The sequence below is a fragment of the Homalodisca vitripennis genome, chromosome 8 (genome assembly GCF_021130785.1).
Source record: "Homalodisca vitripennis isolate AUS2020 chromosome 8, UT_GWSS_2.1, whole genome shotgun sequence".
Taxonomy (NCBI): Eukaryota; Metazoa; Arthropoda; class Insecta; order Hemiptera; family Cicadellidae; genus Homalodisca; species Homalodisca vitripennis.
Window position 1 is genome coordinate 118,188,830 of NC_060214.1, and position 24,272 is coordinate 118,213,101.

At 35.0% G+C, this 24,272-nt stretch overlaps 1 protein-coding gene across 2 annotated transcripts in view; it reads left to right on the forward strand.

Moving 5' to 3' along the window:
• The window catches only part of LOC124367990 (ester hydrolase C11orf54 homolog), a 42,003-nt gene that overhangs the window by 10,974 nt on the left and 6,757 nt on the right, over positions 1-24,272 (forward strand). Inside the window, exons 1-6 of one of the 2 annotated variants that reach the window (XM_046825255.1) lie at positions 1,556-1,935; positions 6,871-6,969; positions 12,494-12,669; positions 16,890-17,060; positions 18,935-19,031; positions 23,665-23,831. In XM_046825255.1, the coding sequence (XP_046681211.1) occupies positions 1,860-1,935; positions 6,871-6,969; positions 12,494-12,669; positions 16,890-17,060; positions 18,935-19,031; positions 23,665-23,831 (786 nt within the window). In that variant the 5' untranslated portion in view covers positions 1,556-1,859. Of the gene's footprint in view, positions 1-1,555; positions 1,936-6,870; positions 6,970-12,493; positions 12,670-16,889; positions 17,061-18,934; positions 19,032-23,664; positions 23,832-24,272 lie in introns of those variants that run through there. The other variant, XM_046825254.1, reaches the window with a different exon arrangement.

A 24,272-nucleotide genomic window follows, 5' to 3' on the forward strand; every position in this document is an offset into this window, starting at 1 on the left:
TTTGATGTCCTCAGTGTCTTGGAGCCAAAAAGTGCCCAAACCTTCAAAGTAAGGTCTTTGGCTCATGTCATTAACAGATTTCCCGTTCTGAAGAAAGTTGTTGATGTCCAAAAACTCGACAATCAGTGGAAAAGTCATGCTTTGCTAGACTTCAAAGAGCATAAACTTGATGCAAATGAGTCTGCTATGCAATATTGGAAGGCTGTATTCAGTCTAAAGACAGTCGCTGGAGATGCTATGTTTACAGAAATACAAAAAGTGTTTAACTTACTTTTTATACTGCCATTTTCAAATTCATCTGTCGAACGAATATTCAGTGAACTGAAGCATTGCAAAACCAATGACAGAAACAAATTGAAAACAGAAACAGTCGTTTCATTGATGGGTACAAGGGAAGGAATCCGAAATAGCGGTGGATGTGTTAAATTTGAACCTACCAAGGAAATGCTCACAAGAAATATATGGCAATAAGAAATTAGGCCTTATTATTATTATTTGGCTTTAAAAAAAACTAAAACTGTGTTAATATAGCCAAATATATTGTGATTCATATTTTGGTCATCAAGTGATATATTGTGAAATAAATTTTGTGTGTATATTATATATATATATATTTATATATAAATAAATATTTGAACCTGAGTTATAGAGTAGGCTAAACACATCATGGTAATGCTAGCCTTCTAAGGTTTTAATTTCAAGACTATGTGTGCCTAGCACTTTGCCTGACATTAAAAAATTGTGGTTAACACATTTAAAAACAGTGATCTAGTGTAATTTTTTCCATAAAGCTACAAGTTGAGTTAAAGGAAAAAAGTGGATTTTTTAGAACAACACATAACAGTTCATGTGATTTATCATACAAATTTATTAAACTGTACATCAGTAAACAACCTATTTTGGAGGTAGGATATCATGAAAGAGTGTTGTAAGTATTTTTGCTTAACCTTGCATGTTTGGTTTTGGTAGGCCTTTCCTAAAATAATACTTTGTAGGCCTATAGTATGTTCAAACCTAAAGCCTGTGCTTAGCTGGTTGACAGTGAGATTTTAGAAGTCATTTACATATTATATTCCTTTACTCCTTCTTTGAATCACAGCAGGATTGCATGATTAATGTCTGCTTTATCAGTTTACAAGTTTCTATTTAAAAACTTTGGCATGGATCCAAGCTCATTGAAAGTTAAATTTGTTTTTCTGAAACTAACTTTTTCATGCAAATTGTCTCTGTAAAAAAGTAAAAAGTTAATTTTTTTACAATATAAGTTATGATATTATGCTCTAAAATCAACCATATTCAATGCAATAAAAAATCCTGCTCGTTAAGCCATTTAAGAGTGTCTAACCTAGAAAACCTGGAAAAGTCAGGGAATTTTATATGTTCAGTTTGGTAGACACCCTGCATTTACAAATATAGACTGTCATACGATGTCGATAACACACTTTAGTAGCCTAAATATACTTTTAAAGCAAGGTGGTAATTTGGGCTCATAGGTGGTATTTTTTTCAGGTACTGGTGGGAATTTTCCAAAAGTGGATTGGCAACACTGGAATTGAGTACTAATGTTGAAATTTGAAAACAATTTAACCAAACATGAACTTAGCCTCTAGTAGTATACTCTTTACTCAATACTCTAGCGATGTATCGTCTATTTTTTACAGTAAATTAATCTAGTTAATATTTTTATCTTATCACTCACATGGTTTATTTATTATCTAAAGAATTATATTCATGGTAGCAAATCTAATTTTTACTTGTTATTTGCAGTATAGCATTCAATTCATAAGTTTGAAATATAAGCAATATTATATTATTGAACAGTTTTGTAATAGTTTCAATTAATTTCACAAGTTATTAATATGGCTCTAAACCCTGATATTGTTCTTGTTGAAGAAAAACCGCTTTACTGTCCCTCTATGAACGATGTAGCTCAAGGTAAAACTACTCAAAACTGTAACTGTATATTTTTAGTAATAGGCTAATTAAATTTTCTTTGTGACTATCAGGGCCTGGAGTGTCCATTACCTAATATGACCCGTTTTCTTAGTTGTCATATGGCCAATAATTAATATATGACCTAGATTTTTATACACCCATCCTCCTTCCAATACATTTATATCCCCAAATCTTCTCATTGAACAATGATCTCCATTTTTAAATTAGTCCTAATTTTTCTTTGAAAGAGTTTCAATGTCTATTTTCTAATTAACCTACCAACAATTTTTCAGCCCCCTAATTTGTCTGTAGTTGCATTGTCACTTTTCAATATTTTGGGTACTTTGGTATTATATCTGGGGGTTATCATTTTTGAAAGAGATTATCTTTTCAGGGACCTTACTTAAAAAACTAGGTTATTAGAAAATAACAGGCTTTATTTTACTTGCTATGAAAATAACATGTCATTATGACGACGGCTCAACTTGTTTTCTGCCCCCAAAAATGAATCAAGGTCGGCAAGGAGGCCACTCTGTCCCTATCTAATATTTGTTTTTAGGCTATACAAGTTGGTAAATACTTTTGTATGTATTTTAAAAAGTTAACAAGCACTGAATTTAGGTACTATCTCAAGGGATATTTTCTTTTTTCAACAGAAGTGTGGGGTCACCGAAGCCTGCTTTGATGGCGGGGAAGAATGAATGAACGTTTATTGTAATATTACATCTTAAGATCCAGCTATGCTGGTAAGACAGATGACATAGTTAGAAATAGAACAATAATAAAGAATGTCACTGCTACATAATATAACCTAATATTATATAATATTAAAAATTAAACACCATTTATAAACTGCACATAAAAGCTTTACGCAGATGTCAGAAATTAACAGGATAAACAATGAAATTTGTCAAACTTTGACATCAGTAATAAAACTGCTAAATAAATGTAAACAATATATACATCCAACAATTCCCTTTCTTTGGTCTCCCATGATTGTTAGTTGTAATAGATTAACAAGAACAAGATTCCAGCTAAAAAGATTTGCTAACAAATAAATAAACTCTGATATAATAACAGTATTAACATTTTCAGCTATGAATAAATTAACTATAAACTAATTAACAGTATTAATAACTATGTCAAACATTTATTATGTAAAACATTTCTGAGTCAGTTAACGTTAAAATTGTAGCACACCAATAAGTAATAACAATCATTCATTCAACCAATTAAGAAATAAAACAATAAATTGAAGACATTTATGATTTTTACTTACACTATCTCAGATCACGTCTTATATTGTCCAACTTTTGCTATGTTAGACCATGTTGGATGATAGGACACATGATCTGAGGTCAAAAAGTACTGATCGGAAATGCCCCTGGCCATCAGAGTGGGCTTCAGTGGTGCCTCTTGTGGCACACCACACTTCTGGCAAAAAAAGAAAAACATCCCTCGAGATAGTACCAAATTCAAGTTCAGATCACATTAGCACTTGTAGAGGTTATCTATAACTTTGGTACTGTTAGTAACATATTTAGGATAACCTAATCTAAATCCTCTTATATAGCCTAATAACAAATAGTAGATTGGGACAGAGTGTCCTTCTTCTGATGTCGCTCTCCTTTGGGAGGCAGACAACAAGAAATGATCGTCATAATGACGTCTAATTTTCAAGTAAGCCTGTTAGTTCTAGTAATGTAGTTTTTTTAGGCCCCCGGTTAGAAAAAAACCCTTAAAACAGAGAGTTCTGGATAATACCAAAGTCCTATCTTTTAGTGAGATTGTGGTGCTTCAAAGACTGCATTCTACCATATTCTTTTACGTGACAAATTGTCTGCAGGAACCTTACTAGGCCTACTGTCTGTCAGCTGCCTTCGGTCTTAGTTTCCTTTTAAAATGTGACCAATGGCTATAAACATGAATACGTTTTATTGAAATCAAAATAAATCTATAAACAAATTTAGCAAGGTGACCAGAAATTGATGAAGGAAACAGGATTTTTCCGGACATTTGCCATCGTTTAGAGAAACAAGAAATTAGTAACACTACGTTTCGAGATCTGTAATCTGATCTCTTCTTCAGGTAAAGAACTAACCTAATACATAATTACAAACTAGGTTAAAATAAACAAAAAATTGGATGTTTATAGAGTTATTGAAGTAGAAAAACAACATGGTGGTTGTGATTCCTGTCTTAGGCGTGCCATAACACTTTAGTAAGATTTGTTTATTTTAACCTAGTTTGTAATTATGTATTAGGTTAGTTCTTTACCTGAAGAAGAGATCAGATTGCAGATTTCAAAACGTAGTGTTTTTTTTTTTTTTTTTTTTTTCTTTTTTTTTCTCCTTGGGGCGGCCTACTGCCATGCACTTAAGCCTCAAGGGCCTTTTGCGCACCCCGGAAACACCATGAGGCCTACCAGTCTACAACTTCAGCAGTTCATCAAACCGCCGAAAACAACCTATCAAGTCCTCCTGGGAAAACTCGCCACCCCTGTTCAAGCTACCAAAGATGGCATACCGCTCTCTTGCTATTGCAGGGCAATCAAAGAGCAGGTGCTCAGCAGTCTCCTCCTGCTCATTACACCTTCCACAGAGCGGATCCTCCTGAAGGATGCCAACTCTGTGTAGATGCTTCTTCAGGTGACCATGCCCCGTAATGAGACCAATGACCTTAGAAGACATTGATCTGTTTAATGAGAGAAGGTCCGAGGCCACCTTGGAGGAAGGTGACTGTAATACCATTCTACCCACTCTCAAACCCGGATGCAACCTCCACCTTCTCCCATGCTCCGCGCGAATCCATTTCGAGATCCTAGAGGATTCACACCTTGGAACACCGCAGAATGGTTGAGGGCCCGTCATAATTGTTGCTGAGCCCTGGTTGGCCAGGGCATCAGCTCTTTCGTTCCCAGGAATCCCCTCATGACCAGGAACCCAACAAACGGTTACATTGTTGATTCTGGCAAGGGAGGAAACGATCTGATAGCAATCCCAAACCAGTTTGGATTTGATTGCACAAGAATCCAGCGCCATCAGCGCTGCCTGACTGTCCGTGAAAATGTTAATCGTCTTGCCCCTATATCGCAGACGAAGATTCTCACGAGCACATTCCATAATTAGTGTTACTGATTTCTTGTTTCACTGAACGATGGCAAATGTCCGTAAAAATCCTGTTTCCTTCACAATCCTTCTATTGTTAAAAAATAACCTTCAAACAGAAATTGATATTTTTTTACCGCACCTGGGAATGGATCCATGTAAATGGTATGATTGTCCCGCTCTGGTATCCACTGACTTAAAACTTAAACCTAATTGGCTGGCTAGTGTATGCATGACCTTTGAATTTGACGTTAAGCACTTATGTAAGATTTATAGTGAATTTCCAAATACATTTTTAATAGAGGTGACATGCAGTTATATACAACTGCTCTTTCATATATCCCTCTTCGAAGCGTACTGGAAATAAGAAAAAGTCACGCGGAACTCAGTCAGGCGAGTAAGATATATGCGGCAGAAGTACCATGCTATTGTTTGCCTAATACTAGGTAACAAAGATGGCTGTTTATTTGGGTGAGTTGTTATGGTAAAAAATATACTTCCCTATATACCACAGGTCTCTTTTGACGACTTCTGTCATTCAATCTTCTTATAATTTACAAATACTTTGCCTGTAGCACTGTATCCAGCTAATGATTAGTAACTAGTTGTTTTACGAATTTTATCCAAAGGTAAGCTATTAGTTCTAGTCATTTTTGCAATTTTTTTTTGAAGTTTTGCTATTGTAAAGTAACATTTTTACACTTTAAATTAGATTAATTGGGATGTTTTACTGTTAAATGTCTTATATTGTTTATCGGATAATAGTAAGTAATACATATGTCATAAATACAGTATATACAATTATGATATAAACGTTAGATTACGCTAATACTCGCCTGCATTAAGAGAGCATATGAATAAGGAAGTCTTACCTCTCATTTTGTCGTTGGAAATTTTGTTTGAGAAGTCGTGTTATATCACTGCGTAGGATTCTTCTTTCTAAACAAGAACACATTTCAAACACCTTTGTCCTTCAGGACTAGTACAAATTTATTTGTAAACATTACTTGCACTGTAAAGTTGTACTGATGAAAGGCAAAGGACTAGTTGCTCCATTTTCCTTTCTTGTGGAGTTATTCAACAGTTTTTGTTATTATAATTCACCAAAACCATTGCTTACAAAATTTGCTAGCAAGTTACATAAAGTTTTGTCTAGAACTGAGTGGATTTTTGTCAATACGTACGATTTTTAGTTTTGAACATCGTTATTATCACTGTGGGCTGAGTAAATTAAAATGTACTATTTAGTAAAATAAATGAATTCTCTGCAATTATTTTTATTGTTTTGTATAAAAACCCATTTTTGGCCTATTTTGTATATTTTCAATTTCTTCTTAAAATCATTACCGTATTGTATTTTTCCTAAGGCAAGATACTTTAGAGATTTTTTTTAATTTTCTGTGTTTGTAATGCAAGAAAATATTATTCAAAACTAGATATAAATTATTCCTTGTAATGCATTTGCAAACTATATGTAATAATGCATACTTTACTTTTAATAGCTAACATTGTATTGATATTTAACTACCTGATTTGAACCTGTTGAAACTACTGTTATGATTAAATGAATCTTAAAAGAATACTAAAGTTTTCTAAAAGCTTCCATGGCACCATCAACATGATTTAATGTAGCAGCTTTTTGGTTATTTCATGAAGTAGACAATGCTTTGAATTGGTGGCAATTAACATTTAATATGATATGACAGACATGAAATTTACTTTTCTTCCAGTTGTGCTAGAAGGGTGGTTTTCAAATGTGCACCTTTTCACCTTTGTTTAAATTTTACTAATTCTAAATAAACTAATTTTTAATTTTGGTTTGTTGCAGCTCTTAAAGATGGCCTCTCCGAAAACTTTGAAACTGTTGAAGTCAGTGTTGTTGATTGTCCAGATCTAACACAGAAACCCTTCTCGCTTGCCAGTCAAGGTAGGATTGTATGCAACATTAATAACTCTGTTAGGACAGTGAGTAAAGCTGGGAGGGAGGGCTCTTAAGCCCGAGCAATCTCTGAAACTCTAGAAATTGTGACTGAAGCGATTGAATTAACATATGTTAAGATATCATGTGTTTATTTTGTGTAGCATTTCTGGATTTATTGTTATTGCTGTTGTTTCAAGTCATCTTAAAATAAATATAATTTTTAGGTCTTAAACAAATATTTTAACTGACTGCATTATATTAAACATCTCCAAGAGTTAGAACATAGACAGATGAACTGTCCTTTGGCCTTTTTATCAATACAGTGAGTGCATTTGGTGCTTTGGGTGGCACCTTTAGAGGGCCACACAATTCCAGTGCAGTCATTCAGTATCTAGAGCGGTGCCTTTTAAGTGCCACACAATTGGTTTGTTTGGTGCCATTTTTCCTTTCAGAGGGCATTTCTTTGTCTAAATTGTTTGTTTTTACTTTTAATATTATTGTCTTGTTATTTTTCGCCTTTCTTATTTATTGTTTGCTGCTCATTGTTGTAATTGTTGCATTGTTGTCACCCACTATTGCTTGTTATTATCTTTATATTTTAACATATTGTTACTCTGTTACTGCGTTTATTTGATTGTTAATTATCTTATTATGTTTATATTTATATCTGCTACAGTTATCGCATATCACTATTGAATCATCAGTTACACTATGGCATGGTACAGTCATTTTGTTGTGGTATTAGTATTAGTGTTAACTTATCATGCATGCAATATTTATCGATTTAAAAATGAAACATTTATTTAGATAACTTAAGCCAAGTATGTAAGTAAGCTATTATGTAAAATTGGCGATGTCCATTAGAATAAAATAAATAAATAAAACAGTTTATCTTTGAACAATAAGGAACCTATGTACTAAGTTTGAAGTCTGCCGGAGTTATCTATGAATTTAACCTGTCTTTAATCTATAAATTTCATGAGACTGTTCAGTCAAAAAGACTGTCCATTTCAGATTCTTTTGTTTATTATTGAGGAATTTTGCTTCCACTTGTAATTTTGAGGATAATGTTTATTTCATGTTAAATGTACAGTTGCTTATTAGAACTACCCTGAGATGGTTCACTTCTGGATGTACCTTCCAGTAGAAGCTTCAATGGGTACAGCAAAGCCTGATGTATTACTTATATCTGGGCAACTCTATGGATGTCCAGGAGCAGCACATCACTAACCACAAATGTTGAGATGTAGGGGTGGAATGATAGGTCTAGTCTACTGTGGAGGGTGGAGGACCACTGTTGGAGTGAGTGGAGTTCCCTTAGCATTATTGGTTGTTGCTAGCCTGGACATGAGGAAGTGCTATCTTCTGCCCGGTTTGACTGAAAAGTTTTCCCTTTTTACAAGCCAATGATCTATCCTTATGGAGTCTTTATAGTCAACCCCCCAATTTTACCCATGCTGAATATCCTGTAACTCCAGAAGTAAGGGAAACTGTCGTTTAAGGATTAAATTCAATAAGACGTACCTCACCTTCTTGATCAAAGTAAAAAGAATTTGAAGAAGGAATGATGTCAAAGAAACATATCCTTTCTTGCAATTGAACTTTGTATTAATGAGAAGTAGTTGTAGCTCAGTCCAGTGATTTCAGTATCTGTAGCTGATCCAAGTGAAGGTCAGATACACAATTTCAAGGCTCTAAAAAGAATATTGAATCTATAAAACAAATTCATAATTGTTTTACCCACATCCCCCAAACACAGATTGTTCAAGAAAAGAGGTATATGTATGCATTGATTGTGAATAGAGTAATGTGATACATAAAGTACAGTTTCAAGGCACAGGATACCCAGTCCAAAAGTGAATATTCTCAAGATATGCTCATTCTTAGATCAAGCAAATGAGTCAAGGTACCTTTTCATTTACCTCCATCTCTCATAGTGACTCAACTTACGTCAAAATCCACAGAGCGTTTTTATTCTAAATAAAGTTGACACAAAGACACTAGGTGTGCTTTGAATATAGGTCTAATTCGTTAGCAGGAAATGTAATGAAATATAGAAAATTGGATTGGAAAAAACTAAAAAGAAGTTGTCTTGTTATCAGTCTCCAAAAGAATACAAAACTGTCAGAGCTTCTGTATATTCTGAAGGTTGTCCATTGATGCTACATTTTATGTAGTTGGGGTCAATGGTGTTTATTTGGTGGGTTTTAAAGGTGTGCAAACCCTGCCTGGTAGAAGTGATCTCCCCAATAAATGATATACAGCGCAGTTCCAAAATCCCAATATATTCAAGGGAAGTGTCAGGTATGTCGTTTTAATGTGAATTTAATGGGACTATTAAATTATACTTAAAAATGCTGCCAACAGTGCAGATACTCAACAAACTGCCTTTACTTCTTTGTTTGAAACTTATAAAGGAACTTGCATGCATACAAAAAAATATATAAAACCTGTAACCTGGCTATAATTGTGTGTGCCTTATAATCCTAAAATCTTTCCTTTATATTAACATGAGGGTGGCAAACAAGGCTGTTCATCATGAACATTGTGAAATGTTAGCAACAGATGATCTGATAACAATATTCAGTAAATTTATTGTCTTGTAGAAATTGGACCAATGCAAAGCGTTCTCAGTTTGAAATTAGGAAGCTTTCAGAAACATAATTGCATTTTACTTGTATGTTGACACATTATTCTGGTACAAGTATCTTTTCTTTGGAATCAACTCTGCTACACAACTTACAGCACTGTAAAAAGACCCAGATATTAGAGTTAGTCACCAAGCAAATAATTACAAAAAAAGAAGAGCGATCCTGGAAGACGAATTTTCAAGCAGCATGGTGAGAGACAGCATACTTAAGCTGTGAAAGCTATTGGTGTGTGGAGACTGCATACAGAGATTCCAACAGTGTGCCTGAGGTTAAAATTTCTTGTGCCTTCACATCAACCCTATATACTTTGTAAGATTTTGGACGGCAACAAATTGTAACCTTAGATAACACATCCACCACAAGAAACAGCAACGCATATCAAAGAATGCTGGTTTGTCCCAGAGAATTGAGACCAATATCTAACATCGTATTGCACTCAATTGTGCACATAATGAGACAAAGAGAACACCCTATCATAAAGTTCTACACTGGGTTGCTTCTGAGTATCAAGTAGATACCAGGAGAGTTATATTTAAGGCTAGATGTCTCTGATGTCGGAATAATGCAACACGTCGATTGAAACAGTCTGCTCTTGAACCTATAGGAAAGACAGTCCACTGACTGAAGGCTCTGCTTTGGATAGCCGCTACATCACTGAGGACAAGTAGCAATGAATTGTCTTGAACAAATTACTTCAGGAGAAAAATTAGCCTCAAACATATTCCTTCTGACGATTATGGTTCTACAGATGTAGTGTCATAGTGACACCAAATTGTGCTCATTGTGTGACACTAGTATGTTAAGCGTTGAATGCCAACTGGCTGTACTGTTGTGCTGTCACTGATTACCTTTTACACACAGTATGAATAGTTTGGAACCATCTTTTCCATTCCTTAAGTCACTAACTGCCCTCGGAATGAAAAACAGTGAAGAGATACAAGACTGCTTTTCCACTAGTACTCCATGTTTCAATGTTACTGGATCTCTTCAGGTAAGTTTTGAGCACAGATTTCAGTGATCAAACCTATGACACAGTTTTCAGATTACAGAACACTTGGAACGGCATGAAGGCACAAGAAATTGTAACCATAGTATACCTGAGAAATGAAAATATGGAAGATGAGCAAGAAGAGTGATAGAGCTATTCTTGGAGGCAAATTACAATGTCTACATGCCGGTGTTCTGCAGAGACTAAAAAAACAAGGCTACTATTTACGATTTTTTGTTATAATGGTATAAGTGACTCATTTGTAGTAAAGAAGGGAAAGTTCAATTCTGTAAGAATGCCGGCCTTGAAATTGAGGAGAGGTCATAGATACGTGATGATCCGACTAATTGTGAAAGGTCTAAATAAATTTATTGTACCTAAAATATTAGAAGTACAGTATCGTTAGGTATTAGTTACAGACTCTGGAGAGAATGAACTCTGGGACTGTTAAGAAAGTGGCCAGGCCTAAACAACCCATCCGATAGAAATGTGCCATTAGGAATTTTGCTATGGAGCGAATTCTCTCAGAAGAGAACGGATAGAAGAATTGTCCATGTTGTCAGAAGGAGGGATGAGAGATTGTTAAGTCAACTACTCCTCTGGCAGTATCAAAGATAGATGTTAACTTTCAGGAAGAGGGCAAGCTTAGGTCAGAATTTTCAGAAGAGCAATGAAGAATGTGTAATGTCCTTCCATGTCCAATTTTGCTATGGAGCGAATTCTTTCAAAAGAGAAAGGATAGAAGAATTGTCCATGTTGGCAGAAGGAGGGATGAGAGATTGTTAGGTCAACTGTTCCTCTGGCAGTACCAAAGATAGATATTAACTTACAGGAAGAGGACAAGCTTAGGTCAGAATTTTCAGAAGAGCAATGAAGAATGTGTAATGTCCTTCCATGTCCAATTTTGCTATGGAGCGAATTCTTTCAAAAGAGAAAGGATAGAAGAATTGTCCATGTTGGCAGAAGGAGGGATGAGAGATTGTTAGGTCAACTGTTCCTCTGGCAGTACCAAAGATAGATATTAACTTTCAGGAAGAGGACAAGCTTAGGTCAGAATTTTCAGAAGAGCAATGAAGAATGTGTAATGTCCTTCCATGTCCAATTTTGCTATGGAGCGAATTCTTTCAAAAGAGAAAGGATAGAAGAATTGTCCATGTTGGCAGAAGGAGGGATGAGAGATTGTTAGGTCAACTGTTCCTCTGGCAGTACCAAAGATAGATATTAACTTTCAGGAAGAGGACAAGCTTAGGTCAGAATTTTCAGAAGAGCAATGAAGAATGTGTAGTGTCCTTCCATGTCCCAGAAGAAGATGAAGGCTGATAGGTTTCTGCTGCAGCAAGGTTCCGATAAGGAGAAAGGAGGTAATTCTTTCCTACAAAAGGAGTGAAAAAACACCATTAAACTAGAATCCCATCTTACTCTCTGGTAAAACACCAATATAAGAAGTGGGAAAGTTTTTAAATTGGATTTATTATATGATTGAAACAAAATCAATACAGGGAATGAACCTAACTTTGTAATAAGAGGAAGGAAGGAAGTTTTAACTGTAGTGTCTTTGATGAAAACTTGAAGACGACAGAGTGAGGAAAGCCTCCTTGCTAGATCACTTGGAGGCTTAATCGGTGAAGGTACCCTCTTACTAGTAGAATCTAAATGTTTTGTACAATGTCCATTATGTAAGCAAAAGAATTTGGAACCATATTATGGTAATAATTGTTTTTTATTAAGTAACCTCCGTAAAAAGAGTATAGATAACCTCCGTATTTACCTCTGAGATTATACAGTTGGATGAGTTACGTATTGCCCTCTATTACTTGAAGGTCAAAGTTGTTATTATTTAAAACTTCAATTATGATTCCATAACTGTTTAAACATGACTGTTGTTCTGTAGGTTTGGGTGGTTCACCGACAATATTGGAGGTGGGCGGTGTGCCATTTCTGATGCCTCTTGTGAATCGATCCAAGATATATGATTTCAAGGACATGAACAAAGTGACCGGAGTAAACCCTGCCTTTATCGTCGGGGCGGGTGCTGGACCTTTCACCTACGCAGGTGTTAATAGTGAGGTATGCACAAAGTAGGGCAGTAAATTCTATGTTCTCTAAAGAAATAAAGAGGATCAACTAATAAAAGTTTTAAATGCTTTATGCCTGTCACCAGACGAGTCCTTCAGGCTGGCAGAATCTGTATATCTGTATCATTGTGATTTAAGATACTCCTTTATGTATCGTGAATAACAAACACTGTTTGTAGTTATCAGATTATGATGTATAACCTATAACTATGCATTTAGTCCAAATGTATTATTTATTGTAATTGTAAACTAATATATTGAGTAAGATCAATAAGAACTTTTCGATTATCACAATGAAAACACTTGAAGTCGAATCACAAACAGGCTTTATCTAAAGACTTTGATAATCAATTGAGAATTATGTATGTATGCCTTTTAGTAAATGAATCATTGAACTTAATGTGTACCATTGGTGTAATTAGGACTTGGCTTTGAGAAGTCTAATCAAATAGCACACCACACCGCAGGGGTATAATAAGTCTGAATAAATATTTATTTAAATAAATTAGATGGGTCTAATTCAAAGTAAAATATTCAACTGATGTTTCAAATAAGGTAAATTGATTTTATATGGATTTTTTAAACATTCTTTAGGGCTTTGGGGAGGAAGTTCTATTTCCCTCATCTTTTCCCTTAGATACACCACGCATATATACTATTTTAGTACAGGGTACGGCAAAAGGACCTGATGGTTTTAAAATAAAAATAACACCAATGAAATAAGGGATAAAACATGTTTTATCCCTTATTACAGAAGGGTGTGCATGAAAATTAATGAATATAACATCAAACCAACCAAATTGATCAGTTTAATATCTAAAGATGACGCCATTTAAGTTATGTCCTCTGACCATATACTCTCCCAGTTTTGCACTGAAGCTGTCGAAAAGATTGTCTAACATTGTAGGAGAAATGTTTGCGACGTTTTGGCTTATGGCCACTTTCAAGTCGGGCTTTGTTTGTATTAGCCCTTGCCTTAAGGAACCCGCACAAGAAAAAAATCCCAAATGCTAAGATCTGGGGAACGAGCTGGTCATGATTGAACGTGAGATGATTGAACCATTAAACTTGTCCCTCAAAAAGATCATCATGTCATTGACTGTATGAGATTTGCTTCAGCTTACTGGAACTACATCCTCCTGAGTACTAAACTCTCTCTCTGTAGTTCAGGGAATAAAAAGTAACATCAATAGAAAATATTTGCAAATTGGCATTCTACAAAAATTATCTTCACTTGAGTTAAAGGCAGGGCAAATGCATGGTTTGCTAGTTATCTTCGAGGACAAACTCAAATTGTAGAAACTCAGGAAATAACCAATGGGATGAAAAACACATACAAATCAGAGCCTCAGCTAGTCAAGAGAGGAGTACCCCAGGGGTCAGTCTTGGTCGGGTCTTGTATGTTTTATTCACAAATGACTTCCCTAGCATGATAAAAAAAAAACACGTCTGAATGTATTATGTATGCAGACGACACCACTCTACTTTTACACAATAACAGCGCAGAGCAACTCAACAAAGATTCCCTCACCTTACTACAACCACTACAACAAGAATACTGCAACCAAAATGATTTGGCCCTCAACCATGCAAAAACCGTCCGTATCAACTTCAGCCATAAAACAGAACCAATAGCAGACCTAACAAATGTGACAACAGTACAAGAATTCAAGCTACTAGGGATTACAAAACTAATATTAAACAAATTTCAGCATATAGGGAACTCTATATAGGGATTTTTAGCTGTGAATGTGTTAAGAAACTAAAAGCCCTATATACTTTTGGCTATTATAATTTATTTCCAGTCCAAGTTATTTCCGGTGTCATACCTTAAACAACTGGAACCGCTGGTGAGTTGCTGGTATTTTGTAACTTTGTGCATTTGCATTGTTGTCCTGATCAATGAAATATGTACATACATAGTTTTGAGAAGCCTACTTCAGCTAAAAAAACATCTACTTCATACATAGTTTTGAGAAACCTACTTCAGCTAAAAAAACATCTACTTCCGGTCATTATATTTTACTTCTGGTATAAAATATTTTTGATGCCGTAGTAGCGTTTTCATTTTTCCACCATTCAAGAAATATATACATACATGGTTCTGAAAAGTTTACTTTGATCCAAAATGCTTTTTTAACTATCAATAATTTCTTAAAAATATAGCCAAAAGTTTTTCTTCAATCATTGACCCTTCCAGTGTCAACTTACTGAAGCCTTAGATTGCCTATTATTCATGTGTTGGGGGGAAAAAATTTTTTGACCAAAACTATTCAATTTGATTTTAAATTGCTTACCTGTCATGGAAAATTGGAAATCTATCCATAAATAATTATTGCCACCTTTTTTTGTGTGACAGACCAGTATGCGTATATAAGCTTCATTGACCCTTTCACGAATTGACGTGCGTATATAAATATAATTGATGTTTAGGTTTAGCATAATAAAAAATATTTTATGATTAAAAACAAGTATGTATTACATAATTAGGGTTAACATACAAAACAAATAATGTAAAAAATAATCATATAACAAAGGAGATTGGGTGGGATGTAGGAATAAAATATTCATGACTTATTCTAAGGCAACGAACATTATAAATTTCATCTACATCAATTCAATAAGTATGACCGAGTATGAAACAGTCTAACAACTTCAGTTCAGTACGCCAAGTGGAGAAGGACTCAGTAAACAAAGAGGCAACCGACAATGACCTTCATTCAGTTGCCGCTAAAGCCCCTCCCCCCCCCCCAAACAGCTCAAGTCACTCCGGCACAAACTACTTTTATTATGTTCCCGATAAGCTGGAATAGCTGGCAACTACAAATAATAAGGATATTCATAAACATGATTATGCGTATATACACGCATTTGATGCTTGGCCAAAATAAGTGTATGCGTAAATATACGCATATGACCCCCGGGAAAAGTTAAGTTAGGCGTATATAACCGTCATTGACCCGGGAAGGGTTAAAATAGCCTTTGGGTAGCCGATCTTCATGCCAAATCTTTAAATTGTCTTTTGAAAACATGAGACAAGTGTGTGTCAATTTCATTTTTCTATGATATCTGGATGATTAAATATAGTTCTTCTAGGGTTTGTGACTCCATTTCAACCTCTTTGGGTGGTCGATATTCATGACAAATCTTTAATTTGTCTTTTGAAAACACAAGACAAGTGTGTGTCAATTTCATTTTTCTATGATATCGGGATGATTAAATATAGAGCATAGTTCTTCTAGGGGTTGCGACTCCATTTCAACCTCTTTGGGTGGTCGATATTCATGACAAATCTTTAATTTGTCTTTTGAAAACACGAGACAAGTGTGTGTCAAATTTCATTTTTCTATGATATCGGGATGATTAAATATAGAGCATAGTTCTTCTAGGGGTTGCGACTCCATTTCAACCTCTTTGAGTGGTCGATATTCATGACAAATCTTTAATTTGTCTTTTGAAAACACGAGACAAGTGTGTGTCAAATTTCATCTTTCTATATCATGAAGATTAAAAAAAGAGGATAGTTCTTTTAGGGGCTGCAACTGCTCCATTCCCTATGATTTTTTCATCTTTCTTCAGTTTTTCCATTGAAGCCATGAGGCTTTATATGCCAAATTGCATCTTTCTGAGACATTGGGAAGTTGTAAAATTAGTGATGAGTGGTGGATGAGTGACTTTTATACATAGAGATAATCAATTATTTTGTATTGTTTATTTTTAGTTGGTATGTTAAGTGAAATTTTGATTTTTTTTTAATTAGACAGTAAACTAGTTATTACGGTTTCACAATTTGTTTTAATAAGGCTATCTATCACCAGTTGATTACATACACCTAAAGTGTTCATTTGGTGTAGTTCATGTAACATTCTCATGTGTGCCTAGTGATGTTATTATTTTCACTACAGTTCCATGCATATGCCCTTACGTACATCTTTCCTCGACTTTGATGCATTCAACTCTTTGTGTTTTGAATTTTTTAATTTCATGCCCACCTAACATTATGTAATAGGGTTTGACACCTGAAGAAGATAACTGATGTCAGTTCTTGAAATGTTGTGTTCTTATTTTTGTACATTGTAAATTACTGTAATCATGTTTTCTTTTCCTAATTGTGATGCATCATGACTTAACAGTATTGTATTTATATTATCTCCAGTTAGAAACGCTATTATGTTTCTATGTATGAACTTGAACTTTATCGTTCTTTCACAGCTGGTAGCCAACCTCGTGGTGAAGGATGGTGAGGTGCGCCAGCTGTCGCAGATCGCAAAGTTGAAAGATGAGAGCAAAGGAAATGAGTTTGTCACCGAGACACTGCAAGACTCAGTGACTTCGTTTGCTCTATTGGCCAACCTGTTCGTGAGCGAAGGAAAACCAGGCAAAGTGAGTTCACGTATGACCTATGTCTATTTATTGTTGCAAATAGAAATTGTTATTCTGGCTGTATTGGTATTGGAAGCGTTATTTAATTTAAATTTAAATTGTTATGTGTTTCAAGAGAAAGTGAATAACTTTGTATTCTTTACCAATTTACCCATAACTGCATGTGTGATTTATAAAGAAAATGGTTGCAATCTTACTGCTAATACGTGTTCTGTAGATTACAAGTCAAGTAGAGAGTACTTCAACCCACTTTGTGGACAATCCTGGATTGCAGAATTTGTTTATTTCCTTTGTTCCTGTTGAGGTATGGCTAACAACATAGTATAGTAACGTCATAGAAAAATTACGTTACTATGGTGTTGAGCATAAAGAACTGTTTCTGTTTATTTCATACCTGTCTGACCGCTCACAGTTTGTAAAAATAGGTGAAGACCAGTTTAGCCTTCAACATGTTACTTGTGGAGTGCCTCAGGGCTCTGTCCTGGGTCCCTTCGTATTTACTGTCTCTATAAACGACCTGCCTAACTTTGTGCCTAACAGAACCATACTCTATACAGATGACACAACTCTGTTAACATCTGGTCATGATTATGGTTTCATGCAAATAAACTAAAGAAAGGTCAACCAAGAAAAAACAGAAAAAATTGTTTTTAGTCTAAGCAGTAGGCCAACAGACTCTGAAAATAAATCAGTTAAGCTTTAAGGACTTAATTTAGATTTCACGCTTACCTGGGGTGCCCATACCAACTCTCTGCTCCCGCCTTTCCAGAGTCATTTTTTGTCTAAAGAAACTTAAGTTATGTACAAGTTTTAGTTTACTTATCAATGCCTATTTTTCACTGTCACCTTTTATATGACACTATTCTTTGGGGCACCTCTGCTGGTGCAGAGGAAGTTTTTAAATATCCAAAGAAAGCTATCCTCTGCCTCTTGAACATTAGTGAGAGAGATTCTTGCAGACCTTTCTTTATAGAATTAGGCATACTAACATTGCCTAGTATCTACATTTTACAGAGTCTAATTTACATCAAAGAAAATCTGACCTTGTTTAGTTTAAGAAATTCTGTACACTCTCACAATACCAGATCTGCAAATCTACTTGATGTGAGATACATACTGGTTAAGCAAGTTCCAACATAGTTGTTTGCATTAAGAACTTTAAGAATGTTTTGGTTAAGTGGCTGAAAATGAAAGCTTTTTATTCAGTTGAAGAGGTGTACTTAAATGATTTTAATGATATTAAATTTTAAATAAATTTAAAACCAGTTATAAAGAAATTTTAATTTAGCTATAAGAAACTAGTTATAATGAAATATGACAAATTATGTAGCATAATTCATGTCAATTCTGTGACATTGTTAATGCTTAATGTGGGACAACAATAAAAATTCTTGATTCTTAACAAGCCCAATCAATACGACCTGAGATCTTTTGTGCTCCCCTAACTATTAATTCCCATCAAGCTGCAAGCTATAACAGAACTCTGCTAGTTTTCTGGGGTCCACATCACAGGGCTCAGGAAAAGCCTTTTCTATCCATCTGAATTGACTTTTTTTCAGTCTACATGATTAGTAATTTTTAAGATATTTGAACTATATAGAATATTCTGAATAAAATTATGTATAATAGCCTATATTGTCTTTCTAATATAGTATTTTTAGCAATTTTAAAAAATAAAGCAGCAAATATTACAAAATTGGTTATACCAGTAGCAATTGTATAGTAACCACAGGAGGGTTAACATATAAAGGAGTAAATATACACCAAAGTTTGCCATAGCTTATTGTTGTCTGTGGCGACAGTATATGAATCTTTCTTCAACTCTTGTGATGATTGTGTGACGTGTTGTTATGAACGTTGTGTCACTGTCCCAGGTGTTAAGGGTGCACTGCGCCAAACGCAAGGGGACATCCGACTTTGTGACGGCTGCCAGAGACAGCCTCCTGAAAGGGTTTCCTGGAAAAGCTATTGGTAAGTTTGTGTGCTGAGTGGTTAAACATGTAAAGAGACAGATTACATGATGCGTAGCCGATTTATTTGTTACCATCTCGTCACAAAACCGTTGGGAAAGGAGAGTAGATGGCCTGTCATGTTACCTTCGGTTTGGTGTCAGGTTAATGTAATGAATTTGTTGGTATCCATTTACATTACTATAGTAAAAAAACAATAACACACACAAGTAATTATTGCAGCACAATTTTTGTTATAAAATTACCTACATAAAAACATCTATGATATAAGTAATGTACGTTATAATGTATAACAGTAGTTAATAACTGTTACTACAGAAATAAAATATAAACATTTTAATTTACATTTTAGCTGCAAAACAGTGTTGCTGACCCATAAAAAAACTGAATATTTCAACATGTGGCTGCAGAAGTTAGGTATGCTTTAAACTCGTGACTTTATTTTTGAGTTTCTATACATCACAACTACTTAACTATTTATCTGTCTGAAAGATGTAATTTAATTTCCAATATAGTGAACGACTAATAAGAAGCATTTCTTCTATATATTCCTATCCATTTTTCCAGTTTCTTCAATAAATTTTTTACGGTTTCTGCTTGCCAACTGTGGGATTCACTTCCCAATGACATAAAAACTCTTAGTGTGCATTCTCGTTTCAGGATAGCGGTTGCAGAAATGTTGCGTAAGATTTGTAATTTTGTAAGATTGCTTTCATTATTGACTATGCTTTGCTTTTTGTTATTGTACATGCTGACTTATGTTGAGTACTATTATTTTAAGTTGTGTTGGTCAATATGCTATTTAAGTTAAATTTGTGTTATTTTGTTTAGTCATTACTTTCTTTTCTATTAAATTCTATTGTTTCCATAATATGATAATTGTACTGAGGTTAAGGAAGAAGGGACTTCATGGTCCTAATTTCACCCCTAATAAAGTCAAGTTCCATTTTATTTTTCATTTCATAACAACTGCCATTAATATTTGCATAACACTAGAAAACAGTAACAATTAACTTGGAAAATCATTTTTATTTTGTTTTGCATAGATTTTTTAAATATTGTGTTTTTTAATATATTTATTCGTGACTGAATAAATTACTATAATTTTTGGACTACAGAACTGGATATTTTCCATGCTTTTGTGTAAGGACAGGTGCACTTTGCATAACACTTACTGTATAACATGCTATGAATATTATAAATTTACTCTAGTCTTGTTATTGTATGAATACAAAATGTTAGTTTTTTTTTTAATATAAATATATTTACACCATTTAAAAATTTTTAATATACATCTTTAGAAGTTGATTTGGGTGTGAAACACCTCAAAACATGTTTCCAGATGAAGTAGAACATGACACTTTTTACATTGGTACACACACCGTTTCACTTCTTTTCCCCTGTGAGGCACAAACTTTACATTTTATTGAGGGCCTGGCTTTGGTGGTTGGAGGTATCTTTTCAATATAATGCCCCCAAAACTTTCCTTGAAGGCGCAGTGGTGATTCTCCACAAGCGGGAAGCCTACCAAAGGGTTACCTGAGCCCAACAGGTTTCATCACAGAAGTGATTGAACACATCTGATTCAGTGCAGTTTTCTCTTAACTGCCTCGAAATGATAGGATTTATTCCATGATTGCCGGTAAAACGCATTGTACTAACAGTATTTGGTCCAACACTTCACGCAAAATCACAAGGCCTAGCCGGTGGGTTATCGTCACTTTCATTATCACTGCTGTCAACATTTGTACCATCAGACATTTAATTATTTTCATGTATCATGTAATCTTGTTCACTGTCACTTTCCTCATCACCACTTCATCTAAAACATTAGCAACGTAAGCCGCAAAATCAACCGAATTTACGAACACATCATTCCGGTCGCGAGACGCCATCTTGACTGTTTACAAACGAAAGAAAGCTGTTTTGCCAAGATGATTTGAGGCAATATCAGATGATTTTCAGCAACGAAGAAGAAGAAAAAACATAGACTAGAATATTGAGAACAAAATATGCAGCAAATGTGAATGCCTCTGCGATCTATCGGCAATATATTCAACTACGTCGATGTCGCGTCTAGCGGACGGGCGCGGCCCGTCTTTAGTCGTTGGGGCCGCGCGAAGTGAAGGACGGAAACTGCCCGTCCAATGTCTTGAATGGGTTAATACATTTTTTTAAATATTTTTAAATAAATGTAAACAATACATAACATTTCCAATTTATTTAATTTTCATGCGAGGCCTTTCGAAACCGAAGGTTTCCTCATCAGAAAGGCCTCCCACGAAAAATAAATAAATTGGAAATGTTATGTATTATTTAAGTTTATTAATATTTATAAGTTTTTCCAATTGCTCCAAGAGTCTTCAATAGATTTTTTACATTGTTTTTATACATGGATTAATTCATAAAACATAAGATTAGCAAAGGCTATCACTTAAGGGGTTGGAAATATTTGATTTCTTTCTGTCTGTCTGCACGACATATATTGATAATGAACTGACCTATATACTTGAAATAGTGCACCAGTTTACTCATCCTTAACCCATTGCGGATCACTGACGAGCTCAGGTCGCAAAAGCGGTCTGCTTTTAAGTTTCCCTCCAAATAGTTCTATTAACGTCTGATAGATCGGGCGATCGTCTTCACTTTTCAACTAAGAGTGTTTAACAACGGTCTATGTTTAGAGTTTTCAAAGGTTTTATAAATATCCTACAAATCATAGTTGTATATCGAAGTTGAAAAATCATTCATATGAGTTTACTCTCTGCTTTTTAGCGCTTCTGATTGGATGTTTTCCTCAGTTGTTATTATAATACTTTTGAGGTTAGTGACACAGAACTAAATGATGCAGACGTACATGTTAGCGGGTTTAGTCTAGACAATGGCCCGGATGTTGTAATCGCTTCGCCCGAGCCACTTTATTTAGACTATGATTCAGACATTATCCCTGCCACCCCGGAACCTTGCTCGCGTGTTATAGTTCCTACATCAAGGATACACCAGTAGGCCCATGTCCCACCTGAACGAATACCTTCACAGCTGAATTTTATAGTATACAATAGTGAGCAGTACTGTGGCGCACCATTGCTGTTCATGCAGCCGCTGATCGTAACTTAATTCGTGCCCGCGCGCCAAAACAATACGATCCGCAATGGGTTAATACCAACTGTATCCTCCACCTATTCACATGTTCAATGTGCATCCATCTCGAAAAAGCTCTAGAGGACTCACGTGTAGGAATCTCACAGAACGGTTGTGATCCTAGGTTTCAGTCATTTCATTCACCACAACTCCCTCATGATCAGGAACTCATCTGACATAGTTGAAGAAAATGATCTGATAACAACCTCAGTCAAGTTTGGAGTTAAAACAGAAAATGTAAAACTTTCAAAGGTACCTGTGATTAGTATCAATAAAAATACTAATTGCTTCTATTCTGCAGATGGAGATTCTCATGTGCACAAGTTCCCTACATGCAACTTAGCCCTGCAATTTCAGTGCAACTTTCTATCTTTCTATTTGACCTTAATGGAAAAGGCTTCACAAGAGGGTGAGGTTGTTATAAGTACAATAGTTGGGACTAAAGCAATGCTTGTTAAAATATACAATAGTAGAAAAAAGAAGATATTATTATTAATAATTATTGATATTATTAAGTTGCTATCAGAAGATATCCTTAATTTATTGTATATAGCATTCTTTCTAGGAAAGATGTTTTTAATTTACTTTTAAAGGCAAGTTCTGAATTTGAATCCTTAATGTAAGTGGACAAGGTATTATGGATTTTCACGCATAGGTGTAAGGCTCTTTTTCATACCCTATGGTGGAATGCTGTGAACCGCCAGCATGGCCAGTCTCTCATATTGTACAAGTGATAAAACCCACTGACAGTGAAGAGGCTACGGTTTCTTGGTAGTTTCTGGTACAAAAATGGAGCACTCAACCCACAAAGCGTGCAAGGGTCAGAATGCTGTCAGTGATTTAAAATCAGGTCTGCATAACTTGGTTGTTAATCTTTAAACAGCTCTAATGCACCATTTCTGCATTCTGAAAATTTCAATAAAATTCTTGCCTTTTTTTGTCCCCCAAAATGCTACCCCATATGGTAATATGGAATTTACATTGGAGAAATATACGGTGATGAGCAGCCGAAGGTAACAGACCCAGGAGAGGTGGTTCGGAGCAAAGCACATGAAATAAAGATGGTAAGAAACATTTTCCATGTGGAACTCCAAGCTGAGAGGCCATGTGAAAATCCAGTGGATTGGTCAAAAAGAGATGATTTGTTAGAGAGAATAATGGAGTCTATGTTCATAGGTGATCCACTCTTAAAACTGAAATGTATAAATGATGTTTGGTTGCAGTTAAGGTCTATTATAAGAAAACAAATTGTATCACTCCTCTACACTCCGATTAGAGGACTAGGTGAGTGAAAAGTATGATGACTAAGATACCTGAAGTGTGCAATCATCAGCGTGCATAACTATTTGGCCCTGTTTAATATGTGGATGATGATCATTTATGTAGATCACAACAAATATTGTGGTTTCCATTGGTCAAATGTTTGGAAAAAGGTTATAGAAAGTTGGTATTACTTTCTTGCTAGTTGCGCTTATGATAATGACATTCCCTAGGAGTTGGAGGTACGTTCCTTGTGAACGGCAGCAAGGTGAAGCAGCACATCATGGCAGACTTTACAACTACACCTTTGGACACTGAGGAGAAGGTCAACAACTGGTTGCGATTCTACAGCATGAACCCACCGCTCGTCGCTCTGGGCACTTTCGTCACCAATGATCCGGTTCGTAAAACATTATACAACCTGATAAGGATTAAACCGAGGTTGACATCTGGACTTTTTCTGTATAGGTGAAATGTATTATGTTGTTAGATTTCACATTTTTAATTCCTTGAAAAATAGGTTAATAAAATAACAATTAGTTTTGCAAAGAAAACTGTATAATTAGTAAAACAAAATAAATTACGCTTGTTCAATATTTTGACGAAGAAGAAACTTATCAATTCTTTTGGAATGCCATAAAAAATACCTGGAAATGTGTTTTACATGGTGTAAACTCAGATTTTAGTGCTAAAAACGTGTGATTAAACATTATAAAGAAAACTTCACACAAATTTGTTATCAAACTGCTCCCACTTAAATTTTTGGAAACCCACAACTCAAATCTATTGGTTTTGTGCTACAAATGAGACATTTGACAAAAATGAACAGGTTTCATATATA